The sequence below is a fragment of the Sorex fumeus genome, unplaced genomic scaffold (genome assembly GCF_029834395.1).
Source record: "Sorex fumeus unplaced genomic scaffold, SorFum_2.1 ptg000043l, whole genome shotgun sequence".
In the NCBI taxonomy this organism is placed as follows: Eukaryota; Metazoa; Chordata; class Mammalia; order Eulipotyphla; family Soricidae; genus Sorex; species Sorex fumeus.
The window spans coordinates 26877420-26897502 of NW_026606100.1; the positions used below are offsets into that span (position 1 = coordinate 26877420).

Here is a 20083-nt window from a genome sequence, read left to right on the forward strand (position 1 = left end):
GCCACACCTGGAGGTACTCAGGATTTACTCCTGGCTCTGTCCGCACTCAGGAATCACTCCTCGTGGTATTGGGGGATCATATGGGGTGCTGGGGATCGAACCCAGATCAGTTATGTGCAAGGCAAGCGCTCTACCTGCTGTGCCATCTCTCTGGCCCCTATAGTTTAATTTTTAACAAAAAGCTTTCCTCCAGAGGGCTGAAGTGATAGTATAGTATGTAGGGTGCCTTTCATACAGCTGATCCAGATTTGATCCCCAGCACCTGAGAGGGTTTCCCAAGCCCCCCGCCAGGGTTGATCCCTGAGTACAGAGCCAAAAGTAAGTTTTGAGCACTGCATGGTATGACCCAAAAACAAACAAAAAATTCCTCTAGACAAGAATGATAGAATCCATGCTACCTAATCTATAAACTTTAAACAAGGCCAGAGAGATAGTACAGAGGTAAGGTGCTTGCCTTGCACAGGGTTGACCCCAGTTCAATATCTGGAAATGCAAGTGGACTGCCAACCACTTCTAGGAATGATCCTTAAGTATAGAGCCAGGAGTGAGCCCCGAATACTGCTAGGGAACGGCCCCAGGCCACCCTCACTCACCTCTCGAAAGAATCTTTTGGTGGCCAAGAAGATGGGCTGGAGCATGAGCAGAAGCCCCAGGTTCAATCCTGCTTGCAAAGTCCCTGCACTCTACCTGGGGTGATGCCGGAGCATCGACTGATCATGGAGGAGCTCCTGAGTACCCCTAGGTGTGGCACTGAAACCAAATCCAAACCCAAAACATTCTTCTGCCGAGTCTCCCATATCTACTGCTCCAATTAACTGTTGAGATCCTGACTTGAACCATGGGTCTTAAATCTACCCCATGACCTAGTAAGTCAAAGATTCTGAAATGAAAGTTACTTAACCCTAAATCCAAGATTGCCAACCCGTGAGTAAATCCCAGGGCAGAATCCACGATGACACCCTGCATAACCCCCTTTTCTTGAGTGTGGGTAGGATCTTGGGTCTTGCACCCAACCAATACTGGGAACTGAAGTCACTGCTGTGATAATCAGGTGACATTATGAGGGCTGAGGTGCTGCTACGGCACAACCGTAATTAGATTATGAGATATGTATGCATGTACACAAGTATGTATTCGCATTCACCTAGAGACATGGAGATATATATATGTAAACACACACATGTATGCATGGCTTCATCTTAGCACATACTGAAAAACTCTGACTTTGAATTAAATCGCTATGATGTGAGCAGCAGAGGAAAAAAACTATGTAATAAAATAAATCAGAAGTAGCAAGCACAATTAGGCAAGAAAAAAGCAATGAATCCAAATCAGAAAGAAAGAAGTAAAATCATCTCAAGATTCTCTGCAGATGACATGAGTCTGTCATTTTCCAACCTGATAATTTGCTGCCAATAAAACTCTTTCTCAACCTGTCACTATGACGCCTCTCATTTGATTGGCCCTCAAGTGCCTGCGGAACCAAAACAGCACAGCTACAAAATGATCTTTTATGTGGAAAACTCTTAGAGAGAAATTATGAGAACTAAGAAAGAAATTCAGCAAAGCAGTTATGAAAAGGTCGACATATAAAAATCTACTGTATAACTGAAATCCAAGCACAAAAATTTGTAAGTCTACAACTGTACCTCATGGTGTTTCACTAATAAAAATTTAAAAAAAATAAAATCAAAACAAAACAAAACAAAAAATCTACTGTGACTCTAAGCACTATGAATGAACAATTCAAAAGTAAACTGCACAAGGGAACTGGCTCAAAGGGCAAGAGTGCATGCTCAGCATGCAGGAAGCCCGGGTTCAGTCCCTGGCACCACGTTTTCCCAGCACCCATGGGAGGGACCTCAAGTACCAAGCCAGGAGTAGCCACTGAGCACTGCTAGGTGTGGCCCAACACCCCTAACCACCACCACCAAAAAAAAAAAAAGAAAAGAAATTAATAAAACAATTTCCGAGTACAGCTGGGAGTGGCCTCCACAATTCTAAGTCTTTGTATCAGGAAGACCTTATCTCTTTAACTCATTAACTTTAATCCATAGAGAAAGAAAACAGGTAGCAAAGCAGTGGAGCCCCAGCTTGCAATGCCTTCCTTGGAGAGCTCTTTTTTGTTATTGGTGTTGGGGGTGGCGGGGGCTGCTGCTTTGCTTTGTTTTTTCTTTTAATTGAGATTCTGTGGTTTATAATGCTACTGATGATTTCTCATTAACATAATTCCAACACCACACCCCTGACCTCCTCAAGATCTCTTAGCTCCTCTTAAGTGACAACTGCATCTCCCTGTCTCTCTCTGTCTCCCTCTGTCTCTGTGTCTCTCTGTCTCTCTCTCTTTCTCTCCCCCTCTCTGTCTCTCTCTCTCAGATATTCTATTATGACCCTACCATGTCACATATCTGAAAAGGCATTGATATTTGGAATACTAAAGAACTCCTAGAATTCAACAACAAATAAAACTCAAAACTAAGCAAAGGGGGAAAAAATGCTAGAGATGTAGTTCAGTGGCAGAGCACTTGCCTTGCACATGTGAGGTATGTATGCATAGAGGCCCTGGGCTTCATCTCTAGCGCCCAAAGATAACAACAACATTTTTGAGTAAAAATGTCTTCAGGGGTGTTAGTACAGTGGGTAGGGAGTTTGCCCTGCACACACTGCCCTGAGTTAAATTGCCAGCATTCTTTTTTTTTTTCTTTTTGGGTCACACCTGGCAATGCACAGGGGTTACTCCTGGCTCTGCACTCAGGAATTACTCCTGGCGGCGCTCAGGGGACGATATGGGATGCTGGGAATCAAACCCGGGACGGCCGCGTGCAAGGCAAACGCCCTACCCGCTGTGCTATCTCTCCAGCCCAGATTGCCAGCATCTATACGGACCCCTTGAGCATGCCAGGAATGATTACTGAGTACAAAGTCAAGAGTAAACTCTGAGTATTGTCAGACATGGCCCAAAAACAAAACGAAACAGAAAGTTTTCAAATAATATATACAAATAGTCATAAGCATATAAAAAGATGCTCAGCGTCATGTATCAGTAAGAAAATGCAGAGCCAGGGGATTCAAGGGCAGAACACATGCACAACATGTGGAGGCCCAAGCGGTGATTCGTGGCACTCTGTGGCCCTCCAAGTACTCTCAGGTATAACCCTGATGGCCCCTAAGCACTGTAGGGTATGAACCCACAACAACAACAAAATGCAAACCAAAACTCCAATGTGATACTACTGCATCCCCATGAACGGGAGTGTGACCGGAAAGAAGGCCTTAGTGAAAAGGGGAAGAAATGGGAAGTCCTGTGCTTACTAGTGGTAAGATCGAATGGACCAACAGCCCTGAGAGAAACAGCAAGGGCTCTCTGCCTTAGAAATTAAAGAAAGAACTATTTCATGATCCAGCAATTCCATTTCTGAGTACATAGGCCCCAAAGAGTTAAGCGATAGCCTTGAAGCAATTGAATTTCTGAGTATGTATACCCCAAAGAGTTAAGCAATGGCCTTGAAGCAATTCCATTTCTGAGGAGATATATATATATACTCCAAAGAGTTAAGTGATGGCCTTGAAGCAACTTTAATGGAATTTAATGGATTTAATGAATATAATGGAATATCATTCAACTTTGAAAGGAAAGAAATGTGACATCTGCTGTAACATGGGTGACCTTGAGGCCACTACGCCGGAATCAGACAATCACAGAAAGACAAATTCTGTATGTTTCCATTAACGTGAGGGACTCAGAATAGGCAACATCCAGAAAGCAGAAAGCAGAACGGCAGTTGCCAGGGTCAAGGGCAGGGGAAAGTGGAGAATCACTATTTAATGGGTCGAGCTCCAGCTGTGCACAATGAGAAGACGTGGAGAGATGGACAGTGGTGAGGGCTGCACGACAATATTAATGCTACTGTGGACTGTTCACAAAAATGACTGGCTTTTAATTCTTTTTTGCTTATCAATTTTTTTTTACACTTAAAGGGGGAAAAGGAACCAGAACTTCATGATCTTGAAATTTCTCAGCATTTTCCTATGGAAACATGCTAAAAAAAATTTTTTTTAAGAATGTACAGGAGTCGCAGAGATAGTGGAGTGGGTAGGGCACCTGCCTTGCTAACCCGGGTTTGATCCCCAGCATCCCATATGGTCCCCAGAAGCTGCCAGAAATGATTCCTGAGCCCAGAATCTGCAGAGCCATGAGTAAGCCCTGAGCATTGCTGGGTGTGACCACCTCAAAAAAAAAAATGCACCAGGCCAGGGAAATGATAGTGTAAGAAGTAACACACATGTCCGGCACCATCTGTGCCCCCCACCCTCACCCCGACCCACCCAGGTCCTCCAAACATAGCCCCAGCGGCCCAGTGCTAAACCATCAGGCCCCAGTCAGCCTTGAATCACTAGCCAGGCACAGCCTAGAGTGGCGCAAATTAAAAAACGTCTTATATTCACTATCGGGAAAGTGCACTCCAAAGACCACAGCTGTGACTATTGTATGGCTGTGACCATACAACCTTTTGCTAAAACCTTTGAAAACAATATCAAAAGATCACAGTATGTAGTCACACAAAGAGCCCTTTCAGGAGAATAAAGCTGTACCTGCCTTACAATCAAATCCCAGGGCCGCTAGAAAGCGGCTTAAAGGAACAGCCCCTCAGCCTTTGCTGCAGGGAACCCAGGGAGCGAAGGGCTGAGTGACAGGGCTCCGGGTATGTGGCTTCTGTCTAATGCAACAAACACCACTGAAATCCACAACACAGAAACCAGGTTCTTGAGAAAATCATGTTAGAAAATACTACTAGTTTGGACCAAAGAGAACAAAGAGGACAAGGTAAAAAAGGAGACTGTCAGAACTCAGACTTCTACCTGAATAACCAGGCAGGCGGGTGAAACCACTCTGGTGAAAGACGAAGGACAGGATGGAGCCCACTACCCACAGGCCAGAGCCCACTACCCACAGGCCAGAATCCACTACCCATAGGACAGAGCCCACTACCCACAGGCCAGAGCCCACTACCCACAGGCCAGAACCCACTACCCACAGGCCAGAACCCACTATCCACAGGCAGAGCCCACTACCCACAGGCCAGAGCCCACTACCCACAGGCCAGAACCCACTACCCACAGGCCAGAACCCACTACCCACAGGCCAGAGCCCACTACCCACAGGCCAGAACCCACTACCCACAGGTCAGAACCCACTACTCACAGGCCAGAACCCACTACCCACAGGCCAGAACCCACTACCCACAGGCCAGAGCCCACTACCCACAGGCCAGAACCCACTACCCACAGGCCAGAGCCCACTACCCTAGGACAGAGCCCACTACCCACAGGCCAGAGCCCACTACCCACAGGCCAGAATCCACTACCCATAGGACAGAGCCCACTACCCACAGGCCAGAGCCCACTACCCACAGGCCAGAACCCACTACCCACAGGCCAGAACCCACTACTCACAGGCCAGAACCCACTACTCACAGGCCAGAACCCACTATCCACAGGCAGAGCCCACTACCCACAGGCCAGAGCCCACTACCCACAGGCCAGAGCCCACTACCCACAGGCCAGAACCCACTACCCACAGGCCAGAGCCCACTACCCACAGGCCAGAACCCACTACCCACAGGCCAGAGCCCACTACCCACAGGCCAGAATCCACTACCCATAGGACAGAGCCCACTACCCACAGGCCAGAGCCCACTACCCACAGGCCAGAACCCACTACCCACAGGCCAGAACCCACTACTCACAGGCCAGAACTCACTATCCACAGGCAGAGCCCACTACCCACAGGCCTGAGCCCACTACCCACAGGCCAGAACCCACTACCCACAGGCCAGAGCCCACTACCCACAGGCCAGAATCCACTACCCATAGGACAGAGCCCACTACCCACAGGCCAGAGCCCACTACCCACAGGCCAGAACCCACTACCCACAGGCCAGAGCCCACTACCCACAGGCCAGAACCCACTACCCACAGGTCAGAACCCACTACTCACAGGCCAGAACCCACTACCCACAGGCCAGAACCCACTACCCACAGGCCAGAGCCCACTACCCACAGGCCAGAACCCACTACCCACAGGCCAGAGCCCACTACCCTAGGACAGAGCCCACTACCCACAGGCCAGAGCCCACTACCCACAGGCTAGAGCCCACTACCCACAGGCCAGAATCCACTACCTACAGGCCAGAACCCACTACCCACAGGCCAGAGCCCACTACCCACAGACCAGAACCCACTACCCATAGGACAGACCCCACTACCCACAGGCCAGAACCCACTACCCACAGGCCAGAACCCAGTACCCACAGGCCAGAGCCCACTACCCACAGGCCAGAACCCACTACCCATAGGACAGACCCCACTACCCACAGGCCAGAACCCACTACCCACAGGCCAGAACCCAGTACCCACAGGCCAGAGCCCACTACCCACAGGCCAGAACCCACTACCCATAGGACAGAGCCCACTACCCACAGGACAGAACCCACTACCCACAGGTCAGAACCCACTACTCACAGGCCAGAACCCACTACCCATAGGCCAGAACCCACTACCCACAGGCCAGAGCCCACTACCCACAGGCCAGAACCCACTACCCACAGGCCAGAGCCCACTACCCTAGGACAGAGCCCACTACCCACAGGCCAGAGCCCACTACCCACAGGCCAGAACCCATTACCCACAGGCCAGAGCCCACTACCCACAGGCCAGAGCCCACTACCCACAGGCCAGAACCCACTACCCACAGGCCAGAGCCCACTACCCTAGGACAGAGCCCACTACCCACAGGCCAGAGCCCACTACCCACAGGCCAGAATCCACTACCCATAGGACAGAGCCCACTACCCACAGGCCAGAGCCCACTACCCACAGGCCAGAACCCACTACCCACAGGCCAGAACCCACTACTCACAGGTCAGAACCCACTACTCACAGGCCAGAACCCACTACCCACAGGCCAGAACCTACTACCCACAGGCCAGAGCCCACTACCCACAGGCCAGAACCCACTACCCACAGGCCAGAGCCCACTACCCACAGGCCAGAACCCACTACCCACAGGCCAGAGCCCACTACCCACAGACCAGAACCCACTACCCATAGGACAGACCCCACTACCCACTGGACAGAGCCCACTACCCACAGGCCAGAACCCAGTACCCACAGGCCAGAGCCCACTACCCATAGGACAGAGCCCACTACCCACAGGGCAGATCCTACCACCCAGTAGGCAGAGTCTGCTACCCAAAGGGCAGTGCCCCACTCAGAATCCAGGTCCCTTCCTATTCCTCCCTACCTCAAGGGTTGCCTCCGGGTTTTTACCAATCCACCTGACTTCCAGACCTAGACAGGCTCTTCTTCATCCAGTCATCTTCATTGTGTTGGTTCTAAGAACCCCACCTTGCTCCCTGTGCCCACTCTGTCCAGTTGCTGCCCAAATCCCATTCCTCACCTACCTTAAAAAGCTTCTGGGAGTGTTTAATCATAAAAGCCATCCCATTGTTTAATTTTGTGATATTTTCTTGAAGGTCATTTGCAGTGGCCTGGAGAGAGGAAAAGAAACCCAAAGGGGAGGAATTAAGAACTGGGAAGTAAAAGGGAGGTACTCCATTTGCTTACCAATAAACATATTCCTTCCAAAGTTTGATAGTTTCTATCCCTAACAAGGGTTCCTCTACTATAATGTTCAAGTCTGGAGCAGAGGCCTGGAGAGATAGCACAGGCATTGAGGTGTGTGCCTTGCATGCAACCAAGCTGGTTCAAATCCCTGATGACTGGGAAACCCTCCACAGCATCAACATAATATATACCACATCAACAAAAAACATAATAGTAATTGCGAAAAGGTGCGTGGGTTCAGCATGAGTAGGAAATAAACTAGGAAGAACCAACGGTCCCTGAAATAGACAAGAAAGTCTTGAGCTCCACAGGAATGATCCGAAGGCACATAGCTACCCAGCCCAGCACCATTGGATGTCGCCCCCAAACCAAAAAAAGAAATGAGAAAAAGACAGCTTACATAGAATATTTTATCTAGTTAGTAACTGTGGAAAAAATAATGCAAAGTTCTTGGCCAGGAGGACCCTCTCTGCTCAGAGAAAGGTGGGGATACAGTGTAAAAAGAAAAGGGACAGCAGCATTTGTCCCTTTCAAGGAGATCAAATTTCATAATGTTTGAAAGCTCTAGGGACTGGAGAGATAGTACAGTGGGTAAGGCCTGTATACAGCTGACCCTGGGTTTGATCCCTTGCACCCCATATGATCCCGAGTCCATCCAGGAGTAATCACCAGCATGAAGCCAGGCGTAAGCTCTGAGCACGGCGGGGTGTGCTACAAATTAAAAGAAAAATTCAAGACATCCAGGAGATGGCTCAAGGGGCTGGAGCACACACTTCTTCATGTTTCCAAATCCCCCCAACCTCAAAGCCAGCCCCCTCCAAAAAAAAGAAAAGGAAAGAAAGAAAGATCAGGGCCAGATTACTGGAACTGTCCATAGGACTGAGGGTTGGGTAATTTGTGCCTATAAAAAGAGAATCTAAGAGATGTGGGTGTAAGCAGACAAAGAAGCATAGATAAGTGATAGCGAGGGCTTGGTCAGACAAGAGGCTCCCAAACTATTTGGCCTACTGTACCCTTTCCAGGAAAAAAAAAAAATTTTTTTTAACCAAGTCTCATTTCAGCTTCTTTATAAAGAAAAAATGATGCCCCTCGCTGGCACTTACGGTACCACCATCCCTGTGCAGTTCCAGTGCCATCCCCCTTTCAAGAGCAGTATTGCCCATTTGGGGAAACTGATATACATGCTGAAGTGCTTAAAAAAGAGGAGAAACCGGAGAAGGCCAGTGACTGCTTTAAGAAAAAGGTATCACCTTTACTATTGATCAGCAGTGAGTGTGCTCTTTTGCCTCGGGCTACACTGCAGTCTCCAGAGAGGCTACGTCCTTGACCGCTGGGTGAGTTCGCCCTGCTCACATCAGCCTCAGATGCCTTTGGTAGTTCCTACCTGCGCCCCGGAGTCATTCCCAGTGGTGCTCAACAACCCAAGCAGTGCCGGACATTGAACCCAAGGTCTTGCATATGCAAGGCAAGTATTTGTCATTGAGCCACACCCCCAGCCCCTCTTTTCTCATTTCTTACACTACTAAAACCTCTTTTTTTTTTTTTTTTTTTTGCTCTTTGGGTCACCCCCGGCAATGCACAGGGGGTCACTCCTGGCTCTGCACTCAGGAATTACTCCTGGTGGTGCTCAGGGGACCGTATGGGATACTGAGAATCGAACCCGGGTCGTCCATGTGCAAGGCAAACAATCTACCCGCTGTGATCGCTCCAGCCCCTAAAGCCCTTTTATACTCAAAAAAAATCTTGAGGGGTAAATGGTAAGGGAGCATTACGGCCAGCATGAAGAGGACGAAGCAAAGCACAGAGGGCAAAGAACGCAGGTAATGGATGTGGTCTGCAGCTTCCCGCCCAGATATTCTGGCTCCCATTTTCCTCACATAGTTAAACCTATTTGGGGGGGGGGGGGGGGGGGCTGGGAGGGTGCTGTTGGCTTTGGGCCACATCCAGTAGAGTTCAGGGCTTACTCCTACCTCTGCACTCAAGGATCATTCCCGGCAGGGCTTGGGGGGACCACACATGGTGCCGGGGATCAAACCTGCTGTCGGCTGTATGCACGACAAGAGCCTTACCTGCTGTACTATCGCTCTGGCCCCTAAAGTCTATCTTAAAAATGCACAGGAATATGAAATTATATTTCTGCAGGTGAAAAATTAGCTCAAAGAGTCTGAATTATCATATTTATTTTTCATGTAAATCACTGAGAAGACCCTGGTCTCAGTGATAAGCAGCAGCACATTCAGCTCCACCCAAGAAGCATCTCTCTCCAGGAAGCAGCAAAGGCAGTTACCTCAGCTCAGAGATGCTCTTCTGTAGGCTGTCAGCTCAATTATCAATTTATATACAAGCCAGGGATGTGGCTTGGTGGTAGATCACATGTCTTGCATGTGTGAGGACCCCGGTTTAACCCCCGGCACCACAAAATGATAATATAAATGTATTTTTAAACCAAGCAGTCTTCAGACATTAATTTGATTCCCCAAGAAGGCTTCTTGTTAAGAAGGAATTCACAGTAAGCAGCCAAAATATGTACTACAATTTACTTAGTAGCTACAATTTTCTACAAAGGGTTTTTACTAATAAATTGCCTCTTAGAGTAACTGGGAAAATGGTCCAGTATCCGAAGCACTTGCTTTGCATGCAAGAGCTCTGGGTTGGATTCCCAGAACCAAGCACTACCAGTAGCAGCCCCCAAACAAAGTGAAAGAAACAAACAAACAAGAAAACAAACAGAGTAAATTACCACTTATCAGAGACTGATAGTAACTGATAGTAACAGTAACCGCTCCTCAGGTTTGATAACTCTTTAATGACCTAATAAAGTAAGTTCCTAACCTCGTAAAGTTAAAGACTAAACCTTGGACCCTAGATAACCCCTTGACTACAGCCGCAGGCCTAGGACCTGGCCCGGGAAAACACAGCAATCTCGGCTCTTCCCCTTCACTCACATTTTTTGGCCACAGGACATGGGGTGCAAACATAAGAGCCAGGTTGTAAGCAGACATCTTATTCTTGTCTTGCTTCTTTGCCGTCTGGTACAGGAGATCAAGCAGTAACTTCAGCAAATTACGATTGGGCGGAGGGAGGATGAGGAAGAGCAACTGAAGAGCCTCGATTTGCCGCTCCTTATCCGGCACATTTGTCTTGTTTCCTTTGTCATCGAACTGCATCAGATCTTAAGGACAAAGAGGTGATTGCCAAAGAGAAAAATACAAGCAAGAAAATCAGGCACTACTCCTATTATCATCCTCACCTCAACTCTACCAAAACTACTTTTCAGTTGGGCATAAGCAGAGATTATAGCAAAATAATATCAACAGAGCTCAATAATGGAAAGACAAAGAAATTCCGGGGTGACCAGTGTTTAGAGAGAGAGACAGGGAAGGGAAAAGTTCAAGGGGGAAGAAGAGAATGGAAAGGAATCGGGTGAACAGGTTTCAGGGCTTACATTGGTGATCTGGGTTAGTGGCATCGCCATCTATCCAAAACACAGACTCAACAACACTGAAACATGAGGTCTAAGCTGCAACCCCTGGAACTTCGTAACGTGCCTGTCAAGTTGACAGGCAGGGATGGGGTGGGGGTGGGGTGAGGACAAAATCTGGGAGCACTGGGGGAAGGAAGCTGACACTAGTGGTGGTATGGTATGGAAATACGGTATGCCTTAAACTCAATTATTGATAACCTTGTAAATCAAAGCTCTTAAAAAAAGAAGGAAAAAGGAAAAAAAAAAAAGCCTCTGGCATGCGCAATGCAGCTCAGTGGTAGAAAGTATGAGGCCCTGAGTTTAATTGCCGGCATCTGCTTGCCAGAAAAAAAAAACACAAAACCCAATCAAAAATGCCAAAGGACGTGAACAGACATGCGCCCAAAGAAGATCTACCAACGGCCAGTAAACAGTTATACAGTCGGTATCATCAGCTAGTCAGTAACATTAGGAAACGTACTGGAGAGACAGCTCAACAGGCTGAGCTCATGATTTACACAGTTTTGATCCCTACACCACATTGTCCCCTGAGCACAGAGCCAGAAGCAGCTACTGAACACTGTTAGGTATGGCGGCGGGGGGAAAATGATGAGCTACGACTCTACGTCTATTAAAGTTTTAAAAACTGACCAGCGCAAATGTTGGCAAGAATGAGGAGAAAAGGAAAGCCAGAGTAATAGTACACTGGTACAACAGATAGGGCACTTGCCTTGTACATAGGCAACCCAGGTTCGATCCCTGATACCATATATAGTCCCCCAATCCCTGCCAAAAGTGATCTCTAGCACAGAGCCAGGAGTGATCCCTAAGCACTGCCTGGTGCAGGCTCCCCCTACAGCCATCATCCCCACCAAAAAAAAAAAAAAAAAAGTCCCTGGAAAATGAGAATTTCAAAAGACATCGATTGTCATATGGGTAATATTCACAAAGACCTGGAAGTGATTAAAAGTGTGTTGTTTAAACAAAGTTGTTGAACTTAAATAATCACTCCAGGATTAGGAAAGGCAGGTAATATTCCTGGAAACTCTTGTGTTATTATGAAACTGAAAACAAAAATCTCTCCCAGTTATCGGCAGTGTATGAAATGCTACAGCTGTACCACACCCGTGAATATGATGTCAAAGAGCAATGAGCCGCGGGAGAGGGGAGAGGAGCATTTCACATACTGTACCATAAAACTCAACAGGGCAGCAAGAAAATAAGATTTCCTCATGCGAGCCCACATAAAAGGAAATTATCAATATTTTTCTTATCTTTTTCAAAGAAGCAACAACATTTTCTACAAAATAACTAAAGTTATGCAATATCTCCTCATTTGAATCACTTGGATTGCTGATGTGCTAAAAAATTTAAAAATCTAATCTTACCTAGGGATATAGTTCAGCAATGGAGCTCTTGCCATACCTGTATGAGGCTCTGGGTTCAACTACCAGCACAGTGGGGGGGCGGGGGGGGAATCTAATCTTATTAGTTTTATGTGGCAAAAATTATTTAAAGTAAAAGAAACATTTTGGGGCAGAGAGCTGGAAGAGGAAGTCCGGTTGCAAATGGTCAAGCCCAGTTTGATGCCTGGCAACCGATTATGGCGCCCTGAACACTACCAGGAGCGCCAGGAGTGAGTCCTAAACATAGCCAGTGTGGCTCCGAAACAAAAATCCTGTATTCTGTTTCCTTAAAAGTGGAAGTGGGCAGGAAGGAGAGGGAGAACAAGGGTTGTTGGGGCACGGGCCTTTGAATGAAACTGACCCTAGTTTAACCCCTTGTCACCACCCGCGGTCCCCTGAGCACTGCCAGACACAATCCCTGATCATGGAGTCAGAAGTAGCCTTGAATACTGGCAGACGTGGTCCCAAAGCCAAAAATAAAATGAAGTTAGGAGGGTTGGACTGATAGCACAGTGGGGCCTTGCACATGGCTGACGGGGGTTCGAGTCCCAGCATCCCATATGGTTTCCCTGAGCACCGCCAGGAGTAATTCCTGAGTGCATGAGCCAGGAGTAACCCCTGTGCATAGCCAGGTGTGACCCAAAAGGAAAAAAAAATTAAGTTAAGAAAAAAAAAAAAGACATCAGGGATGTGTTTCGAGGGGCTGAGCAAATGCCTTGCATGTGGGAGGGAGGCTTGGGTTCCATGCCCGGCACAGCTGGGTGTGCCACACCGCCTCCCCAACACTACAACAGTAACACAAAATCAGGAAAAAGATGCCCCAGGGGTAGAGCTCTGTGATACAGCACATAAACTTTACACAGAGGAGACTCTGGGTTTCATCCCTAACACCACGAAAAAATAAAAGGGGAGCTGGAGAGACTGCTCGAGAGGCCGAGCTCGCGTTTTCTATGTGGGAGGCCCGGGTTCGTGCGCCAGAGGGACCCTAAGGTCCTCTGAGCACCACTGGGTGCAAACCCTCAGCACAGAGACAAGCCTAACCCTGAGCATCACTGCTGTAACCCAAAAAAGCAAAATTTAAAAAAGAAAGAGGAAAATACTCAGGGACAAAAAATGTTATATCAATTCTAATGCTAAACACACTTAGCAACATAGCACCTATGCGATTCAAGAATGAATTCCCTACTACATAAGCAAAAAGGAGAATGAAAAGGCCATGAGCTGAAAAATGGAACATCTTCCAAGATACAGTGACTGAAAAAAGGAAACCAGAACCATCTATAGAGACCCCTATACCACCACATAGAAAGGGGAAGAGAGAGAGAGGGAGAGAGAGAGAGGGAGAGAGAGAGGGTGAGAGAGAGAGGGGGGGGAGAGAGAGAGAGAGAGAGAGAGAGAGAGAGAGAGAGAAATATTTTTTGTGGGCTGGAGCAATAGCCCAGCAGGTAGGGTGTTTGCCTAGCACGCGGCCGACCTGGCCGACACGGATTCGATTGCTCCACTCCTCTCAGAGAGCCTGACAAGCTACCGAGAGTATTTCGCCCTCACGGCAAAGCCTGGCAAGCTACCCGTAATATATTCCAATGTGCCAAACACAGTAACAACAAGTCTCACAATGGAGACGTTACTGGGCCTGCTGGAGCAAATCGATGAACAATGGGAGGACAGTGGACAGTAGATATAATTTGTAAGGATGTGAAAGCTCTCTAAAAGGGTACTTTAGAAACCATGTTCTTGCCTCTGGGAAGAAAAAGTGCAGGAGAACAGGGCTCAGAACTCAGAGAGAGGCTTTTTACAACATACTCTTTGTGTCTTTTGATTTTTCTGTTCTTTCTTTCTTTTTTTTTTTTAATTTTTTTGGCAGAGCCAGTGACCGAACCTAAGGCCTCGCTCATGTAACGCAGTCACTGTATCACTGAACATCTCCCCATACCCTAAAGTTTGAAATTCTGAATCATAAATTAATTGTCTATTTAGGGAAAAAAATTTTTTTAACTTTCAGAAGTAAAAATGAACTCAAATGAAGCATATAATGACATTTAACGAAAGTCCAAAAGAAGACAAATATATACCAAACTTGTAACATTCTCAGGTATATAAATCAACTCAATGAAAACCATGCTTTGTGTATGTGTGTGTTTTCTGGGTCATGCTTGGCAGTGTGCAGGACACTTTTTTCTGGCTCTACACTCAGGGATTACTACTGGTGGGACTTGGAGAACCATATAGGGTGCCAGGGCTCAAACCTGAGTCAGCGTGTGAAAAGTAAGATAGTAACCTGCTGTACTATCACTCCAATTGCTAAAAAACCATACGTGTATTAAGCAGATAAAAGCAAATGCTCTGACCTATCCTGAATACAAAATTAAATAAAACACACACCTTAGGCCTCTTCGCGCTTACCACAGGCAGTGTTCTTACACAGCTTGTACGGAAAGGGGATGCAGAGTAAACCTACCCCATATACACCTCAGCCCAGCCCCTCTGCCTGGCTTGCAGTATGAACAAGAGGACATGATTCAGGACCGGAGCAAGAGTACAGCAGGTAAGGCGTTTGCCTTACTCACAGGCGATCTGAGTTTGACCTCCAGCATCCCATATGGTCCCCTGAGCACTGCCAGGAGTAATTCCTCAGTGCACAGCCAGGAGTAACCCCTGAGCATTGGGTGGGGGGGGGGGAGAGGGAGGAGGAGGAGGAGGAGGAGGAGGAGGAGGAGGAGGAGGAGGAGAAGGAGGAGGAGGAGGAGGAGGAGAAGGAGAAGACATGCTACAAAGGAGGAGGAGGAGGAGGAGGAGAAGGAGGAGGAGGAGGAGGAGGAAGAGAAGACATGCTACGGAGGAGGAGGAGGAGGAGGAGGAGGAGGAGGAGGAGGAGGAGGAGGAGAAGGAGGAGGAGGAGGAAGAGGAGGAAGAGAAGACATGCTACAAAGGAGGAGGAGGAGGAGGAGGAGGAGGAGGAGGAGGAGGAGGAGGAGGAGGAGAAGACATGCTACAAAAATAAAACAAAGTAAGAGTTGAGCATTAGTAATGCAGGTAGGGCACTTGTCTTGCATGTGGCCGACCTGGGTCCGATCCCCAGCACCACATACTATTCTCTGAGTCTGCCACAAGTGATCCCTGAGCAGAGAGCCCAGAGTAAGCCCTGAGCACAGTCAGGTGCAGTCCAAATTCAAAAAAAAACAAAAAAAAAACTAAATAATTTGACCTCATCTTCAAAGAAGTTCATTTAACAAAAAAAAAAATTTGATCAGATCTAACTAGCCATTACTTAGAAGCGCACCCAGATACATCATATAGTCTTAAGTGACGTTAGAAGCAACTGCTGTGCCTTACACACAACAGAAAATGCTAGATGACTTTGCCACATTGAAATACCTGTAATCACCTGTACTTCTCAGCTCCTATACTTACCAGCAATTTTGAGGTGTGCGTGGAAATGTTTATGTGTCAGCAAGGGCTCAGGTAACTCTCCTAGAAACATCTTCAGCAAGGTGGCAACATCATTTGAGTGAAACTCCCCTGACTCCAAGTCAATGTCAGTTCCGTTATTGAGAGCATCCCTTAAAATCTGCTGTCGGACACTATTTCCTGGTACTCTGAACAAACCCTCTACTCGCAAGTCTGTTTAGCAAGGAAGAAAAACACAAGACATGCAAAAAAGGAGTCAAGACAACAAAGAAACCATGATTAAAATATGCCACCTAAAAGATGTGCACCACGTGAAAAAAACCTTTACAAAGATCTTGAGGGATGTTTGTGCCTCTTTTTCCCAGGGTAGTTTTGAAGCTGCTGGCTCCTGAGCAGAACCATTTAACATCCCAGAGCACCTGGATATCTCCCAGACTGAGAGACAGTAGTCTTAGGAGTCAATCTCATGAGGCACACCTGGAAACTTAATTTATTTGGGGGGGAAAGAGAAGAAGAGGAATGGGGAGGTTCAAGTCATACCCGGTGATGCTCAGGGCTTACTTCGGGTTCAGGGCTTACTCCTGAGGACATAGGGGGATGTCAGGGATCGAACCCGGGTTAGCCATGTGCAAGGCAAGCACCCTACTGACTGTACTACTGCTCTAGCGCTGGAGACTGAATTCAACCTAGTCAGAATGGCCTTGAGAAGTAAGCTGCAAGAAAAGCTAAACCTCCTTAAAGTTCCTTCCCTTCCCTGATCAACCCAGATATTGTTTGAAGGGCTCAATTCACCTGTGAAGGTGTGTTGCTCCTATAAATGGTTTCTCAGCTCAAAATAAGTCAAGAGTCCCTCGCTGTCCCAGAGATTAGAGCTCTGAACTGTGTCAGATCTAAGAGACTAAGAGGTTCTCGGAAGCTTAGGGTCATCCCAACTAAACAGCTTCCCTCCCAGTCAGGCTCTAAGCTAGTCCAAGGAGAGGTAAACAGCTTTAGATGGGAAGTACAGTCTTGGTTTGATCTGGAAATGTGAGAGCTACATTTCAAACTTAATTACATCTTGGGGCTGGTGCTAATTTGCATATGCCCAACCTGGGTTTAATCCCTGGTACCCCAAGCCCCACCAGTAATGATTCCTGAGTGCAGAGCCAGTGATATGGCCTGAGCACAGCCAGGCTGGCCCAAAACAACAACAACAAATCAAACTTAATGTATCTTGGTATAGCCTCCAAACTCATAGACCCAAGTTCAAGAGCCTATAAGGTCAGGCAGGAAAGGGTAAATGAATGAACAGAAACGATAAACTGGAGAGCGAATAGTCCAGCTGACTGAGTCCAGGAGGAAATAAGGCCCAGGGATCTTAGAATTATCACCCAAAAGTTGAAAACTTGAACTCTCCCCATTTTAAAACAGTTAACTAGGTTGTTTCCTCCCGGGCAACTGGTGTGCACTGCAGCTGAGGGAGTTTGGATCCAGACTGTGGTTGCATGGATGGACGATGCCACAGCCCACAGCACAAAAGGCTGCTGTTGTGCGCTGCCCGCATCGGGATTCTGATTTGGGGGAAGTTTGGTCATAGAAATTCAAAGGTTCTTCCTTAAATTGTCTTTTTCTTCCCCAGCATGAAATGTATCCATTTATAACTGCCTATTGCCTGTTCTATTAGCATCCAAAAACGTAGAAGGCCTCCCAACCACCATTTTCTGCTGTGTCCTTAGGATGTGCAGTAAAAAATATAGACCTAACAGTTTATGTTATAGAATGGCTTTATTTACTTTGGTGACTGTTCATAGTTTTTAAATAAAAAACTGAACATTTAAAAAAAAAAAGAAATTCAAAGGTTTTAGACAGTCATGCCCATGAACCACCTCCGGCACCATGAAAGTTCTTTCACCAACCATGATCCAGAGACTCATAAATAAATCTCAATCACACACATGCCCCAAAACCCAACCCAGTGAAAAATTTAACCCCAGCTGTATCACCTCATTAAAAATTTTTTACTTCTGGGCCTGGAGTGATAGAACAGCAGGTAGGGCGTTTGCCTTGCACGCGGCCAACCCGGGTTCGATTCCCAGTATCCCATATGGTCCCTTGAGCACCGCGAGGAGTAATTCCTGAGTGCAAAGCCAGGAGTAACCCCTGTGCATCACCAGGTGTGACCCAAAAAGACAAAAATTTTTTTTTACTTTATGGAGCAATACCTCAAACTCTACAACACTGATACACCAGGAGTAGCACACCAGATAAGATGGGAAGTAATGTAGAAGGCATCCGATCTCAATTAACAAAATATCAACACAGAAGGCTTAACCTGTAACAACATCTTAGTAATCTCTTATACAAGGGCTTAATAGCTCCACGGTGAGATACACAATCTTCACTAACTTTCTTCTGAGAAAACATTTTTTGATCATTCTTTTAGCAAATTATAACATGCAATATAAAATAAAATTATTGAGGACCTGCTATGAAAGCGGACTTAAGGGGTGGTTGGGAAAATTGGAGATAATGGTGGTGGGAAAGTGCAATGGTGGTAGGATTTGTGTTGGAATATTGAATGTCTGTAACAAATCTTCATGAACAACTTTGTGTTTATATAAAGGAAAAAAATTTAATTTTTATTAGTGAAACACCATGAAGTACAGTTGTAGACTTACAAATTCTTGTGCTTGGGTTTCAATTAGACAATGATCAAGTACCCATCCCTCCAAAAGTGCCCATTCTCCACCATCACTGATCTCAGTGTCCCTCCCAGCCTCCCCATTCCCCCATCCCACCCTGCCTCTGTGGCAGGGCATTCCCTTTTGTTCTCTCTCTCCTTTTGGGTGCTGTGGTTTGCAAAAGAGGCAGTGAGTGGCAATCATGTTCAGTCTATAGTCTACTTTCATCATGCATCTCTCATCTTGGGAGGATCCTCCCAATGCCCTTTATTTGGTGCTCCCTTCTCTATCTGAGCTGCCTTTTCCCCTAGCATGTGCAGCTGGCCTCCAAGCCATAGAGTAAACCTCCTGGTACTTATCTTGGCTATTTTGGGTGTTAGTCTCCTATTTTGTTACTTTATGTTCTCCAGATGAATGCAATCTTTCTATGTCTGTTCCTCTTTTTCTGACTCATTTCGCTTAGCATGATACGGAAAAATATTTTTTTAAAAATAAATAAAAATGAAAGGTTTTATGGCTGTCACACCCATGAACTGCCTCCGGGTGCCATTTAAGCACATTAACGGCCATGATCCAGATACTCACAAATGAATCTCCAAACCCAATAAGCAGCTCACTGCAGAGATGTCTCTAGACCTTGCTCCAGGCTGATTTCACGGGGGCACCTCAGATGGGAGCAGGCATCCTCTCTCCACCTGTCCCAAAGAAACCCCAGCAGCCACAAACCTCCAGAACTTAATTGGGCCCATCAGAGCTTGCTCTTCACGGGCTATCCTGGGCCACCCCACACAAGAGAATAAATCCACTGAAAAACCCAGGTATGCAGGACCAGTGAAACACCAGTCCTCAAGGGGTCAGAACTGAGTCGTCCCTTCCCATCTCCTCACCCTTCCTGGGTCCTGGCTGTCAGGCCCACAAACTGACTCCAGGTGCAATTTAAGCACATTAACAGCTATGATCCAGAGACTCAGAATGAATCTCAGAACCAAGCAGCTCACTGCAGAGATGTCTCCAGACTACAATTATTTAAAATTTTAGAATTTCAGGAACATGCACCCGCTGTTGTGGCCATGCGACATCTCACACCATTTTTTTTTAAACCTTTTTTGAATCACTGTGAGACCTTTACAGACATCTCATAGGATTCTTAACAAGCAATACAAAATAAATTATCTAGCATCTGCCTGTGGGACAGGCTTGAGTGGTAGTGGGAAAATGCAAAATAATGGTGGTGGGAAGGTGTATTGATGGTGGGATTGGTGTTGAAATATTGAATGTAATCCATTATTGTGAACAACTATATGAAAATAAAATTTAAAAATTAAAAATATATTAAAAATAAAAGGTTTTATACACAGAAGGATATTAAAAAATGAAATAGAAATTAATTTTTTTTGGTCGGTGTTGAGGACCAGGTTTCGGCCACACCGGGCACTGGTGAGGGGCTACTTTAAGCTCAGTGCTTAAAAAGAAAAATGTGATTTCACAAAACAAATCACAGAATAATTCTATTTAGGATC

At 46.6% G+C, this 20083-nt stretch overlaps 1 protein-coding gene and 1 non-coding gene across 2 annotated transcripts in view; one reads left to right on the forward strand and one right to left on the reverse strand.

Annotated features, from left to right (window-relative positions):
* The window catches only part of ARHGAP19 (Rho GTPase activating protein 19), a 58068-nt gene that overhangs the window by 15642 nt on the left and 22343 nt on the right, over positions 1-20083 (reverse strand). Inside the window, exons 4-6 of the mRNA XM_056120782.1 lie at positions 15907-16116; positions 10572-10798; positions 7464-7550 (exon numbers count right to left, since the gene is read on the reverse strand). Coding sequence (XP_055976757.1) covers positions 7464-7550; positions 10572-10798; positions 15907-16116 — 524 coding nt within the window. The remainder of the gene's footprint in view (positions 1-7463; positions 7551-10571; positions 10799-15906; positions 16117-20083) is intronic.
* On the forward strand, positions 14882-15013 carry LOC130029964 (small nucleolar RNA SNORA51). The gene has a single exon (XR_008793413.1). It is a non-coding gene; the product is annotated as a small nucleolar RNA SNORA51 (small nucleolar RNA).